The sequence below is a fragment of the Cannabis sativa genome, chromosome 5 (genome assembly GCF_029168945.1).
Source record: "Cannabis sativa cultivar Pink pepper isolate KNU-18-1 chromosome 5, ASM2916894v1, whole genome shotgun sequence".
NCBI lineage: Eukaryota > Viridiplantae > Streptophyta > Magnoliopsida > Rosales > Cannabaceae > Cannabis > Cannabis sativa.
Window position 1 is genome coordinate 68,852,971 of NC_083605.1, and position 27,411 is coordinate 68,880,381.

The 27,411-nt window shown below is 31.6% G+C and overlaps 3 protein-coding genes across 3 annotated transcripts; 1 reads left to right on the forward strand and 2 right to left on the reverse strand.

Annotated features, from left to right (window-relative positions):
- Positions 1-634: 634 nt before the first annotated feature.
- On the reverse strand, positions 635-4,612 carry LOC115717134 (uncharacterized). Its single transcript, XM_030646085.2, has 10 exons — positions 4,375-4,612; positions 3,804-3,863; positions 3,651-3,690; positions 3,021-3,199; positions 2,872-2,910; positions 2,625-2,708; positions 2,402-2,462; positions 1,922-2,046; positions 1,011-1,102; positions 635-867 (listed from the first exon to the last, which is right to left on the reverse strand). The coding sequence occupies exons 1-10, from the start codon at positions 4,420-4,422 to the stop codon at positions 753-755; spliced, it is 843 nt and encodes a 280-aa protein (XP_030501945.1). The 5' UTR covers positions 4,423-4,612; the 3' UTR covers positions 635-752.
- A 2,862-nt stretch (positions 4,613-7,474) lies between these two features.
- On the forward strand, positions 7,475-8,236 carry LOC115717371 (uncharacterized). Its single transcript, XM_030646339.2, has one exon. It carries the CDS (start codon positions 7,754-7,756, stop codon positions 8,066-8,068), a length of 315 nt encoding a protein of 104 aa, XP_030502199.1. The 5' UTR covers positions 7,475-7,753; the 3' UTR covers positions 8,069-8,236.
- A 3,517-nt stretch (positions 8,237-11,753) lies between these two features.
- On the reverse strand, positions 11,754-17,932 carry LOC115716852 (transcription factor MYB1-like). Its single transcript, XM_030645757.2, has 3 exons — positions 17,452-17,932; positions 17,229-17,358; positions 11,754-12,160 (listed from the first exon to the last, which is right to left on the reverse strand). Exons 1-3 carry the CDS (start codon positions 17,585-17,587, stop codon positions 11,818-11,820), a joined length of 609 nt encoding a protein of 202 aa, XP_030501617.2. The 5' UTR covers positions 17,588-17,932; the 3' UTR covers positions 11,754-11,817.
- Positions 17,933-27,411: the final 9,479 nt, after the last annotated feature.

Below are 27,411 nucleotides of genomic sequence, written 5' to 3' on the forward strand. Positions count from 1 at the left end.
TTCCTACAATTATATTATCCTTCACAACTATATTTTTGTGAAGGGGATCATCATGCCCTATTTCTCATTTTTTTTTATATCTAAAGTATTTTAACAACTAATATTAGCAATTGTAAGAAAATTCTTTTGAGTTGTCGATGCTAGTGATTTTTGTTTAGGTAAATACTATTTTGGACCTTGTATTTTGTAAAAGTTACTAATTGGACCATTTGTTTTGTTAAATGATAAAATGAACCCTGTATTTTCCAAAATGGTAAAAATAGAACCTGAACTTAATTTTTGATAATTTTTTTTTTAATATAATCAACTTGAAGACAATTCCTAACATACAGAAAATGTAAATAGTTTTGTCATAACACCTTTAGATCAGATTATTATTAAATTTCATTTTGACAAAAAATCAATTCAAAATTCTATTTGTACCATTTTAAAAAATACAAGATCTATCTTGTCATTTAACAATATAGATGATCCAATTGGAAACTTTTGCAAAATACAGGGTCCAAAATAATATTTACTCTTTTTTTCGATAGAAGCGTAGAAGTGTCGTGATTATTGTGGGCTCTTTGAATAATTACTTGTCGACACTAGTAAATCAGTAAAAAAAAACTATGAAGAAACAGTAAATAGAAAATGAACTAAAACCTTCGTATCTGTTGTTATATATAACTATGTTAAAATTTAATGGGACTACAATGTTTTAACAAGCAACACAAAATAAAAGGATGATGTGACCAAAAAGTGAATGAGATTTATACATCGGTTAAAATTAACGAAGATACAATCACAACATATGCCAGAAAAAAGAAAATAGCTATCTGAACGAAAAACTTTGGATTTTCTCTCATGTTTGGGGATGTAACTGCCCTGCACACCACATAATAATTCACTTGTCAAAGGTCCAAACTAATATTTTCTTTTTCAGAGGATCCAAACCATTAAACAAACAGAATATGAGCATCGAATCTAACCTAGTTTGGTTAAAGGGTTAATCTAGAATGATCAATTACCTGGCGATGCGTTGAGAAAATCGGTGGAATGGCAAACTCTGGATGAAGACAATACCAGGACCCGTTAGAACAGCTGTAACTAGATTTTCGCCCTGCATTTTTTACCACAATGGGTTAGGGAACACAGAATTTAAACTGCAGCAGCTTAGAATTAATTTGAACCTAGAGCTTCTGGAAATCAGCACACCATAAAGGTGGGGAAAAAAACTATACAGAGGATCCAGATATAACATGTAAGTTGTGTAAAGATCTTCTAATCACTTCTCTCTAATGAGGTTGACACTTGCTCTTGTATTATTAACCTTAGCATCCCATGGGGCAACCTTGCTCATTAAAATTTACAAGAGCAAAAAGAGAAGTTATTTAGATTAAGGCTTGAGGTATAGTACATATGTGCTAAACACACTAAAGTTTGTTTTCTATTTCTTGTCAGTTTATTGTTCGTTCTTTGTTCTTTGTGTAAATGCTTAGATGGCCCTAATGTGATCTTACCCAAGGACAGACACATAAAAAAAACCAGGAGCGAATTTCAGTTGCCTTTGTTTACGACATTGGCCTATGAAGATGTAAAAAGGACAAATGCACCCAGCATGGAATGAAAATGCATTTCTTAACTAAAATCTAATCATGCAATAGGTCAATCATACTCCCAATACACAAATACAAAAGGGCTCTTACACCTTGGTGAGTCTAAATTGTTATGTCTGTGTCAGACTTAACAGTTGGACTTCTAGCTCGAAAAAATTATTACTAATACAAAAAAGAAAAGGATAAATATATAATCAATAAACATACAACGAATAGCGTACTACTTATTTTGGGAATCACTCGTGAAACAAGAACCACCACTAGTTAAGGCAGAAATCAAAATAAGATGGAAGCTATTATGAGTTAAGGGGGAAAATACTTACCCCAAACATTGCTTTTCTCATTGGACCATTGTATTTAATTTGGACATTGACCGTAGTATTCAAGGCGACAATGCAAGACACGTCAACAGCAAGTACCTCACCAACCTCAAGATTTTTCTGTACAACTAACAAAAACAAAACCACTTTCCTTATGATCTAAGTTTTTAAGTAGTTTGAGAAATAATTATAATCACAAACATAATTGTAACCTATAGCTATATCTTCAACAATGTACAGCCTCTGGAAAGGAATAGAAGGGGAATAAAAAGAGGAGTTAAGAAGTCTTCTCCATAAATTAATTAAAGCTGGTTAATCAATATATTGGAGCCAGTAAAACTTTACAAAGTAAATTGATAGTTTAGGCCTGTTATTTGAGACCCAAAAGAACAGAGGAAAAAAACTACAAACAATATATAGTGCACAAATTCATAAAAGACCTTAACTACAATTCACTCAACATGTAGGATAAAAAGTGCATACCAGATCCACCCGCAAGTATAAACGCAAGCCCTTGACCAGATATCTTTTGTCTTAAAAATACCTAAATAATATCAACATACATGCGAGTTAGATAAACTAACACTACGGCAACCCAGGGAACAAAATATAATAATAATAATTAAGTGAAGGGAAAAAAAATTATTGTTAATACTTTTTAACCAAAAAATAAAATAAAAAATCAACACTCCTATACAGGACTCACCTCTGCACTAGCAATGTTACGTGCTCTTTGATCAAGTGTATTGCTTACTTTCACATCATTGACAGAGCATAGAAATACATCTGCCTACAAATTTTCAAACAAAACTATTATAAAATTTTAGGTTATGATGAATCAGAGAATGAGTGATAAAAAATGTATGTTAAAACGGTGTATTTAAGCACTAAAGTACCATGGAAAACTAAAAGTAGAACAAAATTAACAATCTAAATGAACAATTTGGCACTACCTGGCACAAAATCTCTCCACCAAATACTGCCAAATCAATCTGACAAGAAAAAAAGAGAGGACAATTAAGAAAGATAAAAATACCAGAGAGAGTTGAGTCAATTGACTTGTTTAATGTTTAGAATTTATAATTTTTCTAAGAACACAAACCGGTAGAATTCGGGCAAGAGAGGGAGCAGCAATTCCAACAAAACCATCACTTTGACCATTATTACGGAAAACTACACTAGTGACGCTCTTGCCAAAAAGCCAATGCCACATGCCCACTTCATTTTCGGGGAGTAAGACATTTTCCATTTCAATTGATCCAGACATGTAACACATTGAACCTACAAACAATTCATCGATTAGTTGTGTGTGTAATCAGATAATAAACATGTAATAGTTGAAAGACAAACATATTATAAGATTACAATAAAAACCTGGGAAGTAAAATATACATTTACGGTGATGGGACTCTAGAAGAGTGACAAAACACTCCAAAGACAGCTGGTGGCAAGTACTTTAGGGTCTTAAATTAAAAGTAAAAATTTTCTTTGTCTAATCTCTGTACATAAACATTGTCATAAATTAAGTTAGTGTCTCACTACATTTATTGACAATTTTGTGAGAGGTATTGTAGGCATACAACCATGGAAACCACAGGCATGGCATCTAAGTAATATTTTCAAGGTTTCGAATGAATAACATTAAAAGAGAAGCTAGCATTGTCCAAAAAAAGAAATATAAGCCAATACATAAAAAGATGAGCACATATAAAGTGTAGCAAAACTTGCTTACCAGGCTTTGCAACAACCTTTTCTTCAGGCTTCAGCATTATCTGAGGAAAGGCAAGCCAACAACCGTGAGAAAATAATATAGAAGGGGGAAAAGGTAAATTTCCAAAGAAATGAAGGTATGATTCAACAAAATTCAGGATGATTAAGCATATACCTGAACCACCTGAGCTTCACCACCTAAAATTTGGAAAGGTATCACAGCATCTTGTGGACTCTATAAAAAATTAGCCCATTATTAATGCATATAACAAACTCATAATAGACTGTACAACCAATTACAAATTCAACTTAGAACAAAAGGCGCTTCACAAACAAAACCGGACTCCACAATGTGCCAGTAACAAGTAGAAATTACCAAAACCAAATACAATAAATCAAGACGGCCAGATCGATTCAAACTCTATGGGAAAATAACGGAATGGTGAAAGCTACAACTATGCATCACAGTGACACTCGACACAGAACAACAACTAAAGCTTAATTAATTAAAAAAGTTGTCCCTTATCGCAAAATCTAAAGCCCAAACACGAACCAACATGCGCCAAAACCCTAAATTGACATGAGAATTACACCCTATAGGAAAATCTACTGCTCCAATATTCTTTCGAGGCAAAATAAAAATGAGTAAAGAAAAAAGCATACATGTACAAATCAACATGATTTTGGTGTCGAAGCCCGAAAGCCAGACGAATAGCATAAAAATCAAAGAAAAACAAAAGGTGTACCTGGTAGACGTAAGGCTGGAAAGGCGTTGAGAAAAAGGGAGCGGCCATGGCGAAAACGCAGAGAAAAGTAGGTAGAGATTACAGAAGATCGGAGAGAACGAAACCCTTGAAAATTGAAGTAGAAACAATTTTCGTCATGCCATTTTTGTTGATCACTGATCAGATCGAAATTTCATTTCTATATAGTCAGAGCATTCTTTCCTCAGCATCTTTTTTTCTTTCCTCTTAATATTTGACACCGTTTCTGTTTGTATATTGGATAAGTAGATTACCAAAATAGCCTTTTCGGTAGTTTGAGTTTCTTTGTAGAAAATGGCTCAGTCGATGTAGATCGTTCAGTGGCATTTTGGTCAATATGAACTTAATCTCATCTACCCGGTCGTGATCATTTTAATTCTCTTGCTGTAAAAACTCCGGGACGAAGTACACGTCGGTGCAAACAATGACGTGGCGTTTTTTAATTGGTTGGATTCTGTAATCTCTACGTGTTTATCACATTCTTCCCCAGTTGGTTATTGGGCATGGCTGAGTAAAAGAATTTTGAGGTCTTTACACTACACATTAAAATTTTTTATTCTATTTATTTTGGGGCACTATATTTTTTTTTTCATAAATATTAAGAGTGAAAATCGATCGGTTATGGTCGGTTTTTAAAATTTTATAACCGACCGGTCAGTTACGATTTTTATTTTACAAAAACCGTAACCGACCGTTTAGAAATTATAACCGTATAAAACCGACCGTACGGTTTTTGGCGGTTTTCGGTTTGGTGGTTTTAGGCGGTTTTTGGTAGTTTTAAGCGGTTTTCGGCGATTTTGACGGTTTTTTGGTTAAACTATTTTTTTATTTCAAAAACCGAAACCGATCCCATGTCAAAAAAACCGAAACCGAAACCGACCGTCAAATTCGGTGATGACGTGGAACCGAAAATTCGGTTACGGTCTGGTCGGTTTGATGGTCAGTTTCGGTTTTTCGGTTTTTATGAACACCCCTAATAAATATTATATAGTTTTTATAGTGTATATTGTGTTAAACTTTTATTATTATTTTAGTGTTGTTGTTTTAATTATTCTATTTTATTATTTTACAGTTATTTTATAAAAAAAATATTATTTTTGTAAAAAAATTCGCGCGACACTAAAATTATAAACTTTTATCTAATATTATTTTTTATAAAACCCTCCCGAAAAAATTAGATATTTACAAAAGCATGAAAAAATATATTATATATGATATACATATTTTTTTGGAATAATTAACATTTTTGTCTTGTAAACTTTTGACGCTACTTGATCTTACCCCTTAAAATATACGACTTGCTAAAAATTCTCTCTAAAATGTAATTGTTACATAATTATACCCCTTCTGTTAGGTTCTGATTATTTTACCATTAAGCATTAGTATTTTTACCTCCTAAACTTTGATGAATACAAAATTTTACTCCCTTTAATCAAAAAAAATTATAATATTTTATTAGTTTTAAGAAAATTATTAAAAAAAACTAAAAAAAAAAATAAATTATTTAAAAAAAGATTAAGTTTGTTATCCCGATTTTTGTCCACCTGACGTGGCATATCTATATGGCCAACATCAGTGCCACGTGGCAATACAGCTCACTAACAAGAAGACCAAGTCATCTAATCAGCACTTCAACCAACGAGGAGTCCGAGTACTCAAGCGAGACGACAAAGTGACGAACCAACCACCTCAAGGGGGCTGGTCGGCCCTATGGCCAGCATAGGCCAGCCAAATTCTAGTCATCCCATGGCCAGCCAGCATCCATCCTGAAGGTGCATGGCCGGCCAGCCTTTGGCCTGACAAGATTTCGGTGCGCAGCTTTCAGACGTGGACATCAATCTAGACCACAAATTGGGCCTTAACAACTCACGAATATAGAAAGAAAATATCTATTTTGAGGGGTATTTTAGTCATTTCTAGGGGTTGACCCCCTGCGAACCCAAACATGTCGACCCCTAAAAACCAAACGTCGTCGCGCCCTTTCAAACTCGAACCCTTCGTGCCCTTCTCCTAACCATCTTCCTTCCCCAAGCTGGGGGTGGGCTATGAGGATGGCGAGGTTAAGGTGAGGACGGTCGGACGGTGACGAGATGACAAGAAACCAAGAGAGAGAGAGGACGATGAGGTTGGGGTTTACTGGGTTTGGGTTCGTGGGTGGGGTTTTGAGTTTTTTGGGTTAGGGTAAGAGTTTTTTGGGTTGGGGTAATTTATATTTGGATTATTTGGGTTGGGATTCGATTTCTGGTTGGGGTTCGTGGGGGTCGGGGGTTAATTTATGAGAAGAACAAACGAAGAAGAAATAGAAAGATGAAGAAGAAAAAAAATATTAATTATTTTTTAAATATTTTAAACTATTTTTTAACATATAAATTATTAAAATTAGGTGGACTAATGAAATTTTGCTACATGTACACTTGTGTTCACTATGACAATCTACTTTGGCACTTAACTGACCAAAATAGATGGAAGGACTATAGAGCAAAAGATTGTCGAGTCCAAAGAATATAGCCGTAATTTTTCGAGTAAGAGAGTTAAATCATAATAAACATAAAATATAAGGAATTTAGCAATAAGTTACCTTAAAAAAATAAATATTAAATAATAAAAAGGAAATAGTGGAAGAAAAGAGGCAGCTTCTCTCTTTCACTTGAATAAATTAAAAAAAAAAAAAAGGCTAATTAGCAATTTTTTCTTCCGAACTTTGACATATACCAAATCATACTCCTTGAATTTTTTTAGCCGTAAAAAATTCTCCCTGAACTATTGAAATTGTTAAATTTAAGGACTTTTGTCTAATTTCATTCAATTTTACTGTTTCAGTGATTATTTATATACTAAAACATGCTCTCCAGACTTTGATATCTATCAAATTATGCCCCTCAAACTTTGATATATATTAAATCATGCTCCTTAAACTTTTATCCATGTTAGAAATTTTTTTACTTCAGAGGAATCAGGGGCATGATTTATTACATGTGAAATTGGAATGAAAAAATTGCTAATTAATGTTAAAAAAAAAAAGCCTAATGTCATTGGCAGTTCTCTCTCTTTCTCCGTCTTTCGATCAATCGAAGCTTGAGAAGAGCAGCACGCTTCTCTCTTTCTTTCTCTCAATCGGAGCTACTGCTCCTCTTCTCCGGCGACCAGTAACACCCTCATTCTCTCTCCCTCCTCAGTCCTCGAAGCCCCAATCTCTCATCCTCTCAGCGCCGCACCACACTTCTCTTCCCCATCTTTCTTTTTCCTTCCCGTGGAGCTTCTGCTCAGGCCAGGTGGCCCTGCTCCGGTGACAGACCACCCAAATCCACCAAAGATTTGGCATCCTTGCCCTCATTACACATTTGTGCAGATTAAGCGTTCAATGGAAGGCCAAGCAGAGAAAGCGTTGAACGAAACTCCAAAATCTGAATCCGTAAATAGAGCAAAGAAGTTGGTTCATCGACGAATGTTGGTGGGGATCAAAGATGGGAGATTTTTATTGGGAAATTTTCACTGTATGGACAAACAAGGCAACATCATCCTCCAAGACTCCGTCGAGTACAGGAGCACCCGACGTTCGTCTCCCTCGCCCATGGAACAGCGTTGTCTCGGTTTAATTCTTATACCTTTTTCTTCTCGTTCATCCTGTCACGTAGATTGCTCTATTGAAGAACACATGGCTCTCCTCGCTGTTTAGGTTGTTTCTTTCTTTCTTTCTTTTGGGGGTAGAAAGAAGTATCTGATATCTGGGTTTGGATGCTTTTGGGAAGTAGTTAAGGGAAAAATGAAATAATTGATATACTTCTTTATGGAATTTTTTTCTGTTTATGAATATCTGTGATTATCATTATCATGACCTTTAACATTTTGTTGGGATTTTTGAGTTAACATAAACTACGTAGTACATAAATTTAATAGGAAAACCTAGATTTCACTAAGCTTTTCCTTTGCCAAGCTTAATCTAAAACCTCATTTCACTGTCCTAGATGGCCTTTTAAGCTTTTGGCAATTAAAATAGGAGTGGAAAGTGAGCTGTTATTGATCAAATCAGGACTGGTGATCTTTGTGCTTGCCTTATCTTTGGCTCAAAAACATGTAGTGGTGGTTGAGTTTGTACCAATGGCTTTGGAATTAGAGTGTGAGAATAGCTTTGGAGGATATGATTTCAATGAGGAAATATCATAAAATTCCCTTCAAGGAGTCAGCTGATTTCAACAGTAGTTAACCCTTTTGTAGGTCAGCTGTTATAATTTGGAAGAAGGGTTCTCTTATCATGTTTACTTTCTGAGTTTCTCTTAATAGAGGTCTTGCTATATTCAGCTTATAGTTCATAGACAATAAATTTAGAGTTTCTGTTAAGTGAGTGCTTACTCTTCCTTAGAATCCATACTCTTTTTAGAAGACAAAAACTTCATTTGTTTCTCAAATTTTGAAATCTTGGAGTTATTGTTTCTGTATTATTATGGAAGTTGATATCTCTTTCCAGCTTGCTCGTGCTCAAACAAAATTCTTGATTAAGAATCAATTGAATTTGAACTTATAAGCTCTTGGAGAACCTTCCAAGAAACAACCTTTCATGTTTTGGTTTGGAGGCTATATATGACTTGACTCTTGGATTTAGCTTTCACCCTATTCTCCAGCTTGTTTGATGGCCATGAGAACTTGTAATTAGATATTGAATGCTGAAAGTTATCGGTTAGTTTCATAGCAAAGCTCGCATCACTTGGTCCGTCCTAAATCTAATGCTCAAGAAATTGGATTGACTGATTGAGTAACTGGAGGACCTCCATTATGCCTTGGCTAAGGTAAAAAATATTGTGCACTATTATGTCCTTATAGAACCAGTTAGAATTTTAGCATTACATGTTTTTGAAATTAGTTAGATAGGATGCATATATCTTGAACAATGCTATGTGTCCCAATTGAAATGGGGCTCCCGATTTACCCGATGAAATGGTTTTTTTGGCATATCTTTGGGCCAAGCAAGAAAAGCTGTCACTTTCAATATGATTTGGGTTTTCTTCTCTGAAAGTGTCCGAAGATTCATTTGTTAATAGGATGCTTAAAATGCTTATGAGCCATCACTATTAGCTACAAAGGGTTTTAATATCTTAAATTACATATATGCTATTGTCAATTTGTCACTGACAATTGTAAAATATGTTCTTAATTAATTTTATTATTTAAATTATGATTTTCATTTATCTAAAAATTAATAGTGAAGGTTTTTTTTTTTGGGTAAATAAGCTCATTGTATTGCATCAAAGAACAATTACAACCAGCTGCACTAGAGTAGAAGCTAACTAACCCATCAATTACATCAAATCTCTACAAAATTGAAAGCCAAAGCTAATTTTTCACTCCTATTTTCTTGTGGTAAGTCTCTTTTAATCTACTTACAATAAGATGCTTAGCAAACAAAACAAGCAATTTAATAGTTTTCATGTCATGAGACCAAAGGGCTCTATTCGTTTTAGCCAAAATGAGATAGACACAAAAGTTAAAGACAAGAATGTATGTTTCCCTTTTCATTTTACTCACCTTGCTCCTAATATAATTCAAGAGACCTTGATATAGTTGTAAATTGTAATCATGAGTGCTTATATTGCAATCCAATTCAACATCTCTTTTGTGAAAAGCCTCTTGAATTCACATTGAAAGAATAATCGCCCATGAGTTTTCAACTCAACTCCACACGAGGGGTGAATCTCATCTATCTCTAAACCAAAGACCTTAATTCTATTTTTTGTTTTCAGCCTTTTCCAAGCAACAACCCATGTAATAAATCGATCTTTGGAATGCTAAATCGATAGCAAATCTGAGAAGCATACTAAATAGATGAAGAAGGGAAAAGAGTTTTGCAAACCTGATTAATGGAAAAATGAAGCGCTGCAAATTGATTCTTTGTGTAAAAGTTTTTCATCAAATTGCGCACTTGCATGATCGATTTTTCAATACCACCTTTGCGTTTGGTTGGAGGTAATGAAATGGAATGGAATGGAAAGGAAACAATTTTCATTCCATTCCTTTGTTTGATTGCATTTTAAAGTATTGGAATGGCATTCCAATGGAATGCTCTTTCCACCATTATGGTGGAATGGCTATTCCATTTTAAAAAGAAAGGAATGGCCATTCTAATGTAACAAGAAAAAAAATTTAATTATTTTTTTATCAATTTTTTTTATGCATTTTAAATTTTATTCCATTCCATTCCTATTCCTATTCCCATTCCCATTCCTATTTCTATATTTTCATTCCCCCCAACCAAACGCCTAGTTCCACCTTCATGTTTAAATAATCTATTCGACTCAAAAGTTGTTCTTAGTAGCCAAAGCCCACACATGCTTAGTAATAGCCCATTTGAAACATATTTTTCATTTTCATTAATTTGAAACATTGTTTATCTTCTTTTTGTATGTCATGTATTTGGGTCCTTGTATGCCAATGTTTAAGGGATTATTTCACAAATACACAAAAACAACAAAAAAATTACAAAAATACGGTTTCACAGAATTTTAAAAATCTTTACGATTTTTTTGATTTTATTTACAGAAAATACAGTCTTTTTATGTTGTATTCTTGTTAATTTATTGTTGATTTTTTGTTATATGCATGTTATTTTTTGTTGTTGTTTTGATGTTATTTTCATGTTACTTTTATGTAGTTTTCTTGTTATTTTCGTGTTTTTTTATGGAAAACTGTAAAAATGTAAAAAAAAAATTCTATAAACGTAAAAATGTAATTTTTTTTACAAAAAATAGTACCTCATGTAATTATCCCAATGTTTAAGGTGTCATAATAATTCTTCTTCTCCTCTTTAGTGATACAAATATTTTTTACTTATCCAGGTTAAGATTAAACTTTAGTAAAACATTTAATAATTAAAATATTGAAAATAAATAGAAAATATCATAATTAGCATTCAATTTTATTTAAAATTAAAAAAAGAAAATGCAAGATATTAATGTCTTCGCAATTATATATATGTAAATTGGAAGATCATCCAAGGCAGCATTCAATGTAGTCTTACAAAAATAATTATTCAATAAAAGTTTTATCAAATTTAACATAACATTGTTAAATTTAATACGCAGTAAATATGTTTTTTTAATTATTAATTGTTTACAATAGTGTTGATAAACAATAATGAGACGTTAATGTACATTTTTCAATTTCAATATTATCATTAAAATATTGTGTTTATATCAATTTATTAGTTTATTAATTATCTGATAGTTACTTTTTATATCAATTTGTATCCTCAATTCTATTGTGTTTTAGAGCTTAATTGTAAAAAATTGTAATATTTGTTCATATTTTTGTGTAAAATCTAACCCTTTTTTTAAATAAATAAATAAATAAATCATGCATTGGAAGTGGTCTAATGAGAACAATAAAATCCACTAAAAATAAAATAAAAATGTCACCCATTAATTATGAGCATTATTAGCATGGTAACTGGTGAAGCTCATCATCAAGCTCAAGAAACGTATTCACCCACTCTATCTCACAGAAATTACCTTCTGCTGAGAAGTCAATGAACTCAATTGTGTCAAAGTTAAATTCAAAGTAGTTTCCTTTGCTTTCTTCTTCTTGGCTTTTCGGCGGTGGCGGTGGTGGAACATTCTCTTGTGGTGGCTGTGGCGGCGGTGGCGGTAGTAATTGTTGTTGTTGTGATAGTGAAGGTTGATGCTGTGATTGATTTATTTTCTTGCTTAAGTGAGAGTTCCAATAATTCTTTATTTCATTATCTGTTCGCCCAGGGAGTCTTCCAGCTATCAAAGCCCACCTGTGTAAACAATTAAATTTTTAATAATTCAACTAAGTTGAATAGTTAAGATTAATTGCACAATATTATGTATAAAAAATGTGTTAATTTAAATTTCTACTCTCAATGGTTATTTGTATAAATAAAATATGCTCCTCCTATCCTTTCTTATTTTAAATTTTGTCTTTTTTTCAATTCCTTTGTTCAAACATTATTAGGTAATAATTAATAAATATATTGTTGAACCGAATTTAATAATAATGAATAAATAGAAAGAACACATAAAATTATAGAGATTCAATCCTCTTAGATTTGAGTAATGACTTACTCTTCTTTTAGTTGTATTAATTATGAGATAATATTGTGCAAATTACTAAGGAAGACAAAGTGAATTCTAACTACGACTCTCAAGATGTTACGGAAAATATATTTCAACTAAGTGCTTTAAGATGCGAGATAAAGATTTCAGGTCCTTCTCTTTATAGATTCATTCACCATTTATAATTGAAAGGTTAATTATTACAATTAGCTCTGTAAAAGGAGTAACCAAAATGTAAATATTCCTATATTCTAGGGTATAGTTGAAGATCCTACAATCTTGGACAAAACAGTCAAATCTGTATTTGTAGGATGTAGTTAGAGATATTTGTTGAAGTTGCTGAAAAAGAAATCAAGGCTTATATAACCTTGTCTGACAGTCCTGGCATCGTTCATACTGCCCGACATGTTGACACCCCGGCCATGCCCTTCTTGAGACTTGTCCTTTTTATGGGATGATTTATGAAACACTCTTGTATGGTGTGACAATCTTCCCTTATTTGGCCAGCATATTGATAGTCGGGCTGGATGCTTCCTGGAAGTCAATCTTCAATTTATGGACATCAGCCTCATATGGGACCTATTAGGTACACTTATGCCCAAAAATCTCTTGTCATGTTATGGGTCAACTGGATTATGTCACGTGTAGGTGCCACGATCAGATGTGTAAAACTTAGAATAACATATATAATTGTTATTAGTTAATAATTGGTAAGAAATATAGGGTTCCATCTCAAAACCAATTGGTAATGAGTGGAGTAGCCCATGTTCTTATGTATGGGTCACTTATTATTATTCGGATCTCAAGCGTCCTTGCACGATTTGGATCTCGTGTGATTGGTTAACTATCTGGATAGGTGTGGATCGAAAGTTCGCTAGAAATATGACTCTGATACCATGATAGAATTTGGTAAGATGTGGTTTAAGATGCATGATGTTCTATCTCGAAACTAATTAGTAAAACTAATTGGTAATGAAGGGAGTAGTCTATGTTCTTATATATGATTCAATATTTTAATATTAATATGTAGAACAATGTTCTCTAATAATAATGATGATATAGGTCATGTAGAGAATTTTTTTTATATATAAATTTAATTTTAATTTTAACTTTTTTAATATTTTATCATCATATATATAATTAATTAATATGTAAGATTTATATTTTTATTTTTGTGTTATAATTATCTTATATGCATAAAAATGAAACGTGGAGAATGTTCACGTTTCATATGAATAGTTATGAATAATCAAATTAACTGTCATTCTAAACTTTTATAAATAGGGACAGAACTCAAGAAATTAGGGACGATCAATCTTTGAAAAAATAGATAATATTGAGATTGTTTATCATTCATTTCTAAAAAACAGTATAATTGTATTCAGTATACAATCTATAAATTTTGAATAAGATGGACTCGTGGACTATAAATATTTAACTTCAAAATCACGTAAAAAATTCTCTTATTATTTATTGCTATTTATACATTTAATTATTATAAAATTAAATTTTACAACTTATTTATTACAGTAAAAGATTAATTATTTAGTTAATAAAAATTTGCTTTAATATTAATTTTATAAATTATTTATATATAAAACAAATATTTTAATAAATTTAAAGTAAGGGCATTTTTTATTTAAAAATAAATCTAAGAGGTTATTTTATTTGTTTATTTTAATTGTTTTTGAACATTTTTTTTTTTGTTTTAATTTTTAGAAACCTAGAATCATGTTAATGAGCCTAAAGTAAAAAGGCCAAAATAGTAATTTCCTTTATAATTATAATAATTTTACATGATAAATATACATTGAGAAATCAATAATTTATGAACACACTTTATTTTATTATTTTGACTTTGTATAAAGATAATATATATTATTCATTTTTTAGAGTTTTTTTTTTTTTTTTTACACTTCAAAACAGTTTTTTTTTTATATATTTTTACGTAATTCTACATAGAAACCCGTATTGCAACTAACGCTGCAACCTAAATCGCAACAAAAAATCGTAAAGTAACCCACATAAAAACCACTGGAGAAACCACTCTAGAAACCCAAACCGTAAATTTAAAAAAAAAAAAGTTAAAAAAACAGTACATGAGTTTCATCTCACATTTCTTAAAATATATATTAAAAATAAATATATTTTAAATATTAACATAAAAATATACATAAAATCTTATTAGAATAAAAATAAATTAAATTATGAAAACGAGATTAAAAAAATTATTATTAACACATACCAATGTAAAAAAAATAAAATATAGAAAAATAGTAAGAGTAAATATTAAAATTTTTTTTGAGTTGATTTTTTCTTATTATTTTAGGCAATTATGAGCTTATATATATATTCACACATATCAAATTTTACGTATAGAGTTTGTAAAATTTTAATATGTCACTTCGCAAAATTATATATATATTATATATATACTAGTATATTGTTACGTGCGATGCACGTATGCTATATTTTATATTAAGTATTATATTATGAGTTCGGAAGGAAATAAATGAATCAAAAATAAATAATATTTAATTTAGAGAGATTTGAATAATAAATTTAAATTAAACTTTTATGTCCAATATAATGGAGTTTAAATTAAACTACAAATGTTAGTAAAAACATATTGGAAACAATAATAATAAAGTTATAATATATGTTGCATTTGTTCCTCGAACACCCTTATTGTCAGAGCATATTGTCCTATACAAGGAGTGATCTTTGCTTGAAATGAAAAGAAAAAGTAATTATATTCTGACATTTAGCTTGGACACTCTTGTAAAATAACAGAATTGCAATCGATGAGAAAGAAATATGAAAATAGGTCACTCTTGTAAAATAACTTTAACTTAAAAATTGGTTCTGAATGTGATTAGGAAGGGTAATCTATGAAAGTAATTTTTTAGTTTAATTATTGGGGTTATTTTTTGAAATTTGAATGAAGCAGTGTAAAAAAATTTCAAAAATTGTAGTTTGTTAGAGAGATATGTAAGTTAATCGTAAATATTATTTAATTTTTTGGGTTTAATTATTGGGTTTATTTGTTGAATTTCAATGAAGTCGTGTAAAAAAATTTCAAAAATTGTAAGATTTGTTAGAGAGATATGTGGGTAAGATATTTTTTTTAATTTAAAAAAAGATTGTTTAATTTTTTGGGTTTAATTATTGGGTTTATTTATTTGTTAACGTTTATCTGTTAAGTTAATCGTGTAAGGCTAAATAAAAAAAAAGAATCGTTAAACCAAGAATTGTCGTTAGATAGACACTTTTAATATCTTTATATATTAAAAGTGCCTATCTAACGGCAATTCTTGGTTTAACAGAATATACTTAAAAATAAAAGAATATTCTGTTAAATTTAACGATTAGGTTTAATCTCCCGTTAACAAATAAACCCAATAATTAAACCAAAAAATTAAACAATCTTTTAAATATTAATAATCTCTTTTTAAATTAAAAAAAAGCCACATATCTCTAACAAACCTATTTTCACCTCCCTGAATTCGATTTGTCCACATATCTCTCTGAATTCGATTTGGCCGCACTCGCTTCTGATCTCGATCTCAAGGAACGCCAGATGATGATCCAAGGTGCTGCTGCTAGCTCCGGAGATTTCTTCTCTGAAGAGTCACATAACGTCTCTTTGGACGGTGATTTCGGATATTCGGAGTTCAATTTCTATGACACCATTCATTCCTTTTATTTTCTTTCCTTAATTGGTTTGACTTCCCATTTTTGTTTAACTTGAGTTTTCAAAACCCAATAATTACTTTCTATATTTGCTTGCTTGCTTAGTGGGAAAGGATGCAAAATGAAATAGAACGAAGAAAAGGAAAAAAAAAAACGAAATGATTTATTGTTTATTTTAGCAAAGAAAATCTGTCTGTATATTTATTAAAAAATGGAGTGAAAGGATATTATTTTACCCTCATTTGGAATTTTTTCTTAGTTGGTCTTCAATTACTATAAATAAGTTATCTTTACTGAAATTACGATTGTGGAACACTTGGGTCTTTGGTTCATATGGCTGCTGGCTGTGTTTAGAGTAATGGTCCTTTTTTGTTTGTGTATATTTATGAGAGGGCGGGCGTCCCCCCACACACACATATGTATACATATAAGGGCTGGTAGGTCAGATTCTTTAGGCTTATTTCTTGACTTGTCACTATGGATAATGAAGAGTAAAAATCATCATAGCAGATATACCACTTCTGTCATTGATCTACTTTTTAGCTTTATAAATGGAGATGTTCATATAATAGATATAAACTTACATTACGTTAAAAAAAAACTAAATAAAATAATCTACTACTCCAATAATAAATTTATTTACAATTTTATAATTACACTAATATTATTTTTAATACATTATTAAATAATATTTTAAATATAAATATTTAATTTTTTCAAACAAAAAATTTGTAATCTTTAAAAATAAAATATATTCAAAATCTTAAAAAGACCAAAATCTTAAATAAAACTAGCAATACGTGGCTCGGCACGTACATTTACCTAGTATAAAGATACATATATATATATTTATAATTTTGTTTATAGTAGCCTTTTAATTTAATATAAAGTAGAGTGTTTGACATGCTACATTAAGAATGTGAGTTTGCAAAGAATTAATTATAACTAAATAAAATATATTTTCAGAACATAATACTAAAAAGAAATGTGCTAAACTCATGACTTTATACAAGTGAAATTAATATATATATATATATAGTATTATTATATATATATGATGATTATTTAAATTGGAACCTGTTTCCTAAGAGTTTATGGAGCCTAAGTATCAAATCCTCTTCAGCCTCACTTATGTTGCCTCTCTTAATGTTGGGTCTTAGGTAATTCAACCACCTCAATCTGCAACTCTTTCCACATCTATTTAAACCTGTAAATATATTTTAACAAAAATTATTAATAATAAGAGTTCATATATAAATAATTACAAAAAAAAAAAAAAAGAAAAGAAAAGAAAGAAAACCTGATTGGATAGAAAGAGTCTTCCACCTCCTTGGACCATGAAGTTTGATATATTGTGAAAGTATTTTATCTTCCTCAGCTGTCCATGCTCCTCTGTTCATTACTTTTTTTGATGATCCTTCCTTTTTTGGACCCATTATATATATATATACTTATAATAAGTATAATTAAAGAGAAAAATCAGAGAACAAAAATGAAAAATAAAATTGCTTTAGAATACAATATATATGGAGTATATATGTGTTGGGAGAGAGATTGGTTAATTTGGAGTGTGGTGAGGAAGGTATATGAGGTTTCTATATATATATTCATATATAGAGCTCCGTTTTGGAAAATTTTGGGCAATCAATGAAATGAGTAGTGCTTGTTAGCAGTTCTTATAATAATATTTTAAATTAAAATATATACTAGACCTAACACTTAATAATAATTCATATAATAACATGTTGTGGTTATGTTAGACAACCACATTAGAAATTTATTAATTTTTGTAGATTGAAAAAGAAAACAAGTCTTTAGTTTGTCAAAACAAAAAAATTAACACACTTTATAGAGTTGAGACATTTTTTTTTTGTTTTTAGAGAAAATAAAAATATTCATTAATAGGTTATAATTGGACAAAATCCATTACATAGCTCAAAGAGTAAAATCATCAAAAGTAGCTTACCAAGCCGTTTACAATAATATATGTAAGAAATATTTCTGATAAACATCGTAGAGTTGAGACATTTTTGGCAAAGGGTTTTAATTTAATTTGACTTTTGTTAGTTATTTTTGATGGAATATCTCTCTCATTTTTTCTTTTTTTTTTTGATAGATTGCAATCATATACATAGCATCTCCAAGTTAATTATTTAACTAATTTATTATTAAAGTCATTATATTATTTTAGTAAATTAAAGTAAAAAACTGCAATATATTTATATATGGATCCTCATTTAAGAAAAATAAATATATATTTTTTTAATAGTTTTTTGTGGTTAAACTCTCTCAACTATATATTATTCTACTTACACTTAACCTTCTAAGTTTAAATTTTGGTGGTAAAATCCTTACTGAATTGTTAGCAAATATGTAAACTCAGGTACACGTGACACATTTATATTAGTATACTACTTAATATTATTATTTAAATATTTTTTATTTTTATAATTTTATTTAATTTTAAAATAATAATATCAGGTGTACCAATATATACGTGTCACACGTATAAGAGTATACACATAAACAGTCTATGGTGACAGTTAACCGGATGACATCTTAAATTTATTAACAGTTCATTAAGATTTTACCGCTAAAATTTGAGCTTGAAAAATTAAGTGCAAGTGAAACGATAATTGAGAAGGTTTAACCGCCAATAACTCTTTATATTTAATACATCTTCAAAATATATCAGTTATAGTACTAGGTTTTGATAGGGGTAGGAGATAAGGAGAGTGATCAGTGGTGATCAGTGAGTTTGGTTGGTAAAGACTAAAGAGTAAAGAGTAATATTAATATATGTATATGGTTCATCTTTTGTAATTAATTTAATTAATTAGTGTACTTGATGTAATGTCCAATTCATTATAACAGCTATGTATGGATGGATGAGGGTAAAAGGTTATTAATTATTGAACAACCTATAGCCACCCTTTTTCGTTTTTGTTTCTAATTTAGTTAGAATTGTATTTGTATCCTCCTATTACTAGGTTGGCCCACCTTATAAGCCAAATATATAGGATTTTTTTTTAGATTTCAATAACACGTAGAGTTTTCTGCACTATGCATGGTTTGATGAATTTGATACATTTTAAGGCTTTTTTGTGTGAGTTATCATGGTTTGCCAAGACCTAATTATTTAGTTTAGTTTTTTAGTATGGTCTTTTTGTTAATATGTGATGACCTACAAAGATATTTATTTTGTGCTCGTAACTTTTACCTTGATGATTTTTCAGTTCATAAATATTTTAAGTTTTGTAATATTATAATTTGGATAATTTTACTACCATATTTATTTGTCAACATTATTTATTTTATGATTAAATTGTTTGATAATAAAATTTATTTATTATTATTTTGTAAGTCGGTTTGGTGAGAGTTTATGTTTACGAAAACTTTATCGATAAGTTAATTAATTTTAATATAATATGTTGGAGAGTCATAATTTTTTTTAAATATTGAATTAAAATTTTCTTTTATCAGTTTTATTAATATTATTATTAGGGGGCTTGTTAGAGATAGTAATGACTAACTGTATTTCTGTTTTCTGTTAGTTAGTCAGTAGAGGTTAGGTAGTTAGTTAGTCTCTCTTGAACAGCTGTACTAATTCTGTTATGTAAATCTGTTGTAACTACCTACTGCTATATAATATCAGCTGGCTCCTCTTTCTAGAGCAGAGCTTCATTTTCACCATTGTCATTTCATTTCACCTTCATTCTCTCCATAACATGGTATCAGATGCTTAGGTATTCATGGCGTCCAAAGACACAGAAACCTCTGTTCAAAGTGATACACCTACAGAAGCAGAAGCTCCTACATCCTTTCCCAACAACAATCTACTCCCCCTCAATCTTCGACTGGATCGATCCAACTACACGTTCTGGCGCACTCTGGTTCTTGCAGCTGTACGAGCATACAATCTTGATGGATTCCTCCTCGGAACAAATCCTCCTCCAGCTCGATTAACTGCAGGTAATCTTCCTAACCAAGCATATCATCAATGGCTTCGATTAGATCAGTTTCTCATGCATTGGATGATGAACTCCATTACTGAACCCATGCTTGGTTATGTGATTAACTGCCGCACATCGTCGGAGATATGGACGGTGTTTGCTCAACTGTTTGCCACCACATCCAGAGCGAGGCTACTACAAATTCGTGGACTTCTCCAATCCACCAAGAAAGGTTCTTCAACCATCGATGACTATATCCTCAAGATGAAAGGGTATGCTGACAGTCTTGCAGCAGCAGATCAAGCTATCACAGATGAGGATCTTGCGTTATACATTCTTGGAGGCCTAGGTTCAGAATACGAATCAATTGTGGTTAATCTCACCTCACGATCTGAACCTCTCACCATTCAAGAACTTCAATTCATGCTTCACAGTCATGAAGTTCGTCTGCAACAACTCTCAGCATCAGCCCTACACAATGTGCAAGCCAATCTTGCAAATTTATCCATCAATAGTGGAAGCCGTGGCGGTCGTGGATACAGAGGATCTTACAGAGGCGGTAGAGGACAGAACACCAATCGTGGAGGTCGTGGAAGTAGACCGATTTGCCAGCTGTGTGGCCGTCCTGGTCACACCGTTCAGAAGTGCTACCATCGATTCGATATAACGTTTACCGGCAATCAATCCAATTCAGGTCAAACTTCCACCTCCACAACTGACCATCCTCAAGCTCATATCTCTGAATCGGCCATTACTGAAGAATCCCCAGGCACATGGTACTTAGACACGGGAGCAACCAATCACTTGACAGCAGATGCTCAACAACTCACTAACAGTGCTGATTACAAAGGCAAGGCCAAAGTCATTGTAGGTAATGGAGCCTCTATCCCTATTTTACATGTTGGTTCTAATTGCATTTCCACATATAGTCCTAATCAATCTTTACTGCTTAAAGATATCCTTCATGTCCCGAGTATAACCAAAAATCTCTTAAGCATATCTCAATTCACAACAGACAACAATGTTGTCCTTCAATTTGACTCTGTGTGTTGCCTTATAAAGGACAAGAGAACGAAGCAAGTTCTTCTCAAGGGTTCCCTCAGTAATGGCCTCTACAAACTTGAAGTTCCCACCCATTCTGTTGCTGTCCAGAATCCAACCCAGTCAAGCAATTCTGCTGCACAACACAACACTTCAGTTTTCAACTGTACCACTTCTTCAAATCCTGTTTTTGATAAGAGTAGAATAAGTTCTATATGGCACTGTAGGCTGGGACACCCAGCCAAGCCAATTCTTAGTCAAGTTTTAGCTCAAGTCAGTCCTCAAACTAAATGTAAAGATGTCAATTTTTGTGATGCATGCCAACTTGGCAAGATGCATCAATTTAGTTTCAAGACTACTTCTAATAAAACAGTATCTCCCTTTGAAATAATACATACTGATGTTTGGGGCCCCTCATTCTACACATCTAGAGATGGTTACAAATACTATCTCAGTTGTGTTGATGATTTCACAAGGTTTGTTTGGATATATCCCATGCAATCAAAAGCTGAAGTTACTGTTCTATTTACCCATTTCAAAAACCTTGTTGAAAGAATGTTTGAAACCAAGATTAAGAGTGTGCAAACCGACCTCGGTAAAGAATATTCACCCCTGTATAAACATTTTCATGAACTTGGTATCAATATTAGACAGTCTTGTGCTCACACACATCAACAACAGGGTCGAGTCGAAAGGAAACATCGACATGTTGTTGATATGGGCCTTACCCTTTTGGCCCAGGCTCAAATGCCATTACATTTTTGGTGGGAAGCTTATGCTTCAGCTGCATATCTAATCAACCGACTTCCCACCCCAATTCTTGGAAATGTATCCCCCTATGAAAAGTTGTACAACCACAAACCCGATTACAACCTTCTTAAAGTCTTTGGTTGCTCATGTTTCCCTCTTCTTACACCATACAACACTCACAAGGTTGCTTTTCGATCTGCCAAATGTCTGTTTCTGGGGTATAATAACGCACAAAAAGGATATCGTTGCTTACATCCTAATGGTCGTGTCTATGTTGCTCGAAGTGTAAACTTCAATGAGGCTGAGTTTCCCTATAACGATCTGTTCCCACAGAAATCTCATCAAACTCCTCCACCTGCAATCGTAAATCCTAATACTTTCACTATACCAAGTACCAACACTGGTCAGTTTGCATTCCCTATACACACCAGACATCAATCTCCTACTCTAGCCACATCAGGTTCGAGTGTCTCTCCTGCTTCACAATCTACTCCTGTTCCCAGCCCAAACATCAGTCAATCGAGTTCAACTCATACCATACACACTGGATCCCCTCTTCCTTACCCTCTGCCCACAGAAAACTCCCAATCCAGTTCCAATTTCACTCACACAGAACCTGTACCAACCCAAGTTACCAACAAACATACTATGATCACTAGATCAAAAGTTGGAGTCTTCAAACCTCGGACATTTCTCACTCATATTGGAAATGAATTAGAACCAACATCTGTAAAACAGGCCCTTGCTCACAAGCAATGGAACAAGGCCATGAACCATGAGTTTCATGCCCTTAAAACCAAGAAAACATGGATCCTTGTTCCACCTACACCTGATATGAAAATCATTACTAACAAGTGGTTGTTTAGAGTGAAATACAATGCAGATAACACTGTGAACAGGTACAAGGCTCGGCTTGTAGCTAGGGGTTTTCAACAAACACCAGGCCTTGACTTCTTAGAGACTTTCAGCCCTGTCGTAAAGCCGTGCACAATCAGGATCATTTTCTCTCTTGCTGCAACCAAAGGCTGGGACATTCAGCAAATAGACATTAACAATGCCTTTCTAAATGGAGAGCTCAAGGAAGATGTTTTCATGCATCAGCCACAAGGGTTTGTTGACTCTGAACACCCCAATCATGTATGCAAGCTAACCAAAGCAATCTATGGTCTTCGACAGGCACCAAGGGCATGGTTCGATACACTCAAAACTACATTGCTGCAGTGGGGATTTGTCAACTCTGTAGCTGACACAAGCTTGTTCTTCACCAAGAAAAATGGCCAACTGTTAAAATTCATCATTCAATATTATTTTATTTTATTTTGTAGATATTTTATGGACTTGTTGTTCTTATAATTGTATTGTCTAAATTTTTTGGGAATAGGTTTGTCAAATGATAGTTCACAACCTTTTGTTTGTATGGTCTTTAATTTGGCTAAGCATATTCTTTGGTTAGACAATCAATTATATATTTCGTGAACTAATCAGTGATTCTAATCACTGTATAAAAAAACAATTAACACTTAATATTCATCTAATTATTAAAACTCTATCGTTAAGTTAAAATAAAACTTAGTAAATATGAGTATAATATTACCTTTATTTGTCTTTCCTTTACAACTTTCTCATTTTGATTTCTGATTTGTGCTTTCGACTTACTTATTTTATAATCTCAAAATAATAATATTGATTGATTGAAAGTTGGTTATCATTATTATTATTTATAGATTAGCAACAAATGATCTAAATCATTTTACAAAACCATTCATCCTAATGCTCAAGGTGAGAGTTATTTACTGTTTAATTTCAATCTTAAAATTTTATATAATTTTTATGGGCCCACCAATGTTTCACTTTCAACCAATCATGTTTACTATAGTGCTTTCTACATGAGACATCGTTAGCTTAAAAAGGTGGCAACTTTTTCGGAGACATTAACGATACATTCAATATTTTGTTCCTAAACGGAAAAGTCTATAATAAAGAGATGTTAATAATTACTTTGTTTAAAAAAAAAAACAGAGATGAGGAACAAAGTACAATCAATCCGTACAAAGTTTGTGAAAGATAATAATATAAAATAAATGCAATTAATGACATCTTTTTATTTCGACTCCAATAAAAAGATGTCTACACATTTACGTTTTATCTAAATACAAGTTTAATACCATATATTTTTAATAATGCTTATTTAGTACCTTATATTTTAAAATCATACCTATTTGGTACCTTAAATTCAATTTTTTTTTTTTTATAAAATTTAATCAATACTATCAACCGTCTAAAATTTTATGAATTCTAGATTCAAATTTATTTATTTAATTAAATTTTATTTTAGAGTATATGTACAATTTAAAAATATGAGATACCAATTAAATATTATTGAGAATATAAGATACCAAATATATTTTTCATAAAAATACAATATACTAAATGAATATATTCTCCCAATAAAATGTAATAATGTATCCTAATTTTTGAAATTGAAAAAAAAAAATCACAATTTACAGTATTTACAATTACTACAGAAATTTACATAAAAATTTGTTACAGTTTTTTTATTTACTCTGTAAATGTGGTTTATAAAAGGGGTTTTTCATTTTTATACTTCAAAATAATTTTTTTTTTTGTATTTTTACGAAATTCTACATAGAAACTCCTATTGCAACTAACGGAGCAACCTAAATCGCAACCAAAATCCGTATAACAATCCACATAGAAATCACTGGAGAAACCATCTTAGAAACCCGAACCGTTTATAAAATTGTTAATATATAGTTATATATAAAAAAAAATTATACGAATCGGAAGGCTGGTATGGGGTTAGTGCGGTGGCTCACAACTGTCATGGCCATCTTGCTGAAGCTTTTCTTGCAGCAAACCAAGTTTTTTAGATGCTGATGTGGTGGAGGTGATAGGCTTAAAGGAGGCTCTTAGTTGGATCAAGGACAAGCATTGGAATGAAGTTCAGCTTGAAATCGATTGCCTTCTTGCTGTCCAAGCCTTACATTCTTCGGTTCTTTTGTGTCTCCCTTTGGAGTGGTGATTCAGGAGTGTAAGGAGTTGCTTGATTCTTTAAAATCTGTTCAGATTCAATTTGTTAAACATTCTGCTAACAAGGCCGCACATTATATGACTCGTAGCTCTTGTTTTCATTCAGGTCATATATTCACCGCGAGTAATGCTCCAGTGGATCTTTTGAATATTGTAATGGTTGATGCAATTTGCTAATAAAATGTCACCATTTTATCTCAATTTTTTTTTATATATTTGTAAAAGGAGATTTTATTTGCACCCTCTAAAATTTTATAAAAGTACCTAATTTTAATAATCTTTAATTTATATAAAATATACATATTTAATTTACACTAATATTTTTTAATTTTTTTCCTTTCTTTTCATATATATTCTTAAAAAAATATATACATAAAATAATAATCGTACACGCGTCACCCATCCGATCAACTTTGTGACTGAGTAATTCCACGTGCGACTAAGAAGATCCCACTCGGACTTGGGGGCAAATATTATCCAAATTTCTACACGGTGATGTGGCATCCATTTAGGTGACACATAGAATACATTTCATAACTTAGACGGGCAATTATACTCCTAATGAGCCGTACATGGAGATTTGACACTCAAGGTCATAAACAGGAATTGTGACATCAGAGCAGAGTATGTGAAGACATCTGACCAGTTTCTGTCAAGCAGGTGGCTCATATGCACCGTCCAGGAGATACGAGTTGTGAAAATTTCATAGATAAATCCTATATATCTTAATGCTTGCAAGACACGGTACTAACCCTAAACTCATGGGATAGATTTGAAGTATTGCAAAATAAAGGAAGCATGCCTAAGTTTCCTATTCTACTAATTGTTACCATAGAAAGTAGATAGAATTCTTATTTTATTCCGTATTAATTTTGAGAAACTAATTTGATATAATTAATTCCTATAAATAGTGGATTCATCTCACTATTCAGGGATAGGAAATTCATTTAGAGAAAACACTTCAGAAAGAAATCTAGATTCAAGAGTGAAATACTCAGAGATCATTGTAAGAGATTTTAAAAGATTTTAAGGCATTCTTGTTCATCTTCTCACAAGTCAATGCAACTAAAGAGGAGTATGCTATTACCATCAATAAGGGGTTGAACCTTTATAAATCTAAAATTTTCTTTAATTTATATTATCTATATTCATCATTTCAATTATCCATAAATCACTTTAATTTGACTCAATGTCGTTGGCTAAAAATGAGATCAACATTGTACTTAGAACACTACGAATTATACACCCTTAAATTATCACACAGAGATCCTACCATGTCTGCCAAGTGATTAATTTCTTCTGCAAGTGTATTCTCCTCTTCCTGAAATGGTTGTGGTGAAATTGGGCAATAATGATGGTATTGGTGACTCCAACCCTGAAGTGATGAATCCCAGTGCCAGTCGTAATCAAGATCTGCCATGTCATTCAACAAATTCATTTCATCATGGCTTCTCCTTAATAAAGGCTCTCTAGTTACATCTGCTCCATAATCCACCAAACTTCTTATTTCATCATCAAGTCTGTTATAAAAGAATAGAGTAAAACACCAACTTGAGAAATTGTAATAACATCTCTCTCCAAGATCCTTAAATCTCCCCCAAGCAGGATAGAATGACTCATTGTGTTGTTGTGAAAAATTCACAAGGTACTGATCTTGATATAGCATTTGACTTGATCTTGCAGGTCAAACACATTCAGTAAAAAATTAGTAAAACTAAATAAAAAGAAATCAAATTATAATAGAATTCAACTATATTGATATTAACTAAAATAGTCTTCGACAATGGCGCTAAAAAATTGTTGCAAAAATTATGTTACACAAGTGCACATATCGTTTTAACAAGTAATACTCAAGTAAGTGAGATTGTTCTCACAAGGACTGTACCTAAGTACCAATCAATTGAATTCTTATTTTTATTTGATAATCAAATAAATACATTTTGAAACTAAATAAACTAAGCAAAATTAAATAAAATAAACAAAGAAAAGGTTTAACGATGGATGTAAAATTAGGGATATTACTTCAATTACTTTGACTACCAATTGTTAATACTAATTTACCATTCTTCTTCCTCCTATGTGATGATATATTATAAATTAATCTAAACTGTTTTATGAACATGAAGATCCTAAATTGTATGCCAACTGCTGATCTCTGAGATAAAAACAACATACAATTTGCATTAAGCAATAATCTAAAAGTCACAAGCTATGTAAATACTTTCGTTTTATATTAAAACCTATGTTTATTCATTTAAAGCATTCCTAACATTCACTTTTCAGATTTTACATTTGGATCATATATCGTACATAAGGTGATCAAGCTTAAACATGCAATAAACACAAAGATGAATAAATCACATAATCAATGAAGAAAGAATAATAAACTAATATTAACTCATGAAATAATCTTAAACAATATCCATCACATTCCTAAATAGGGAGTTTAGTTCATAATCAAATCC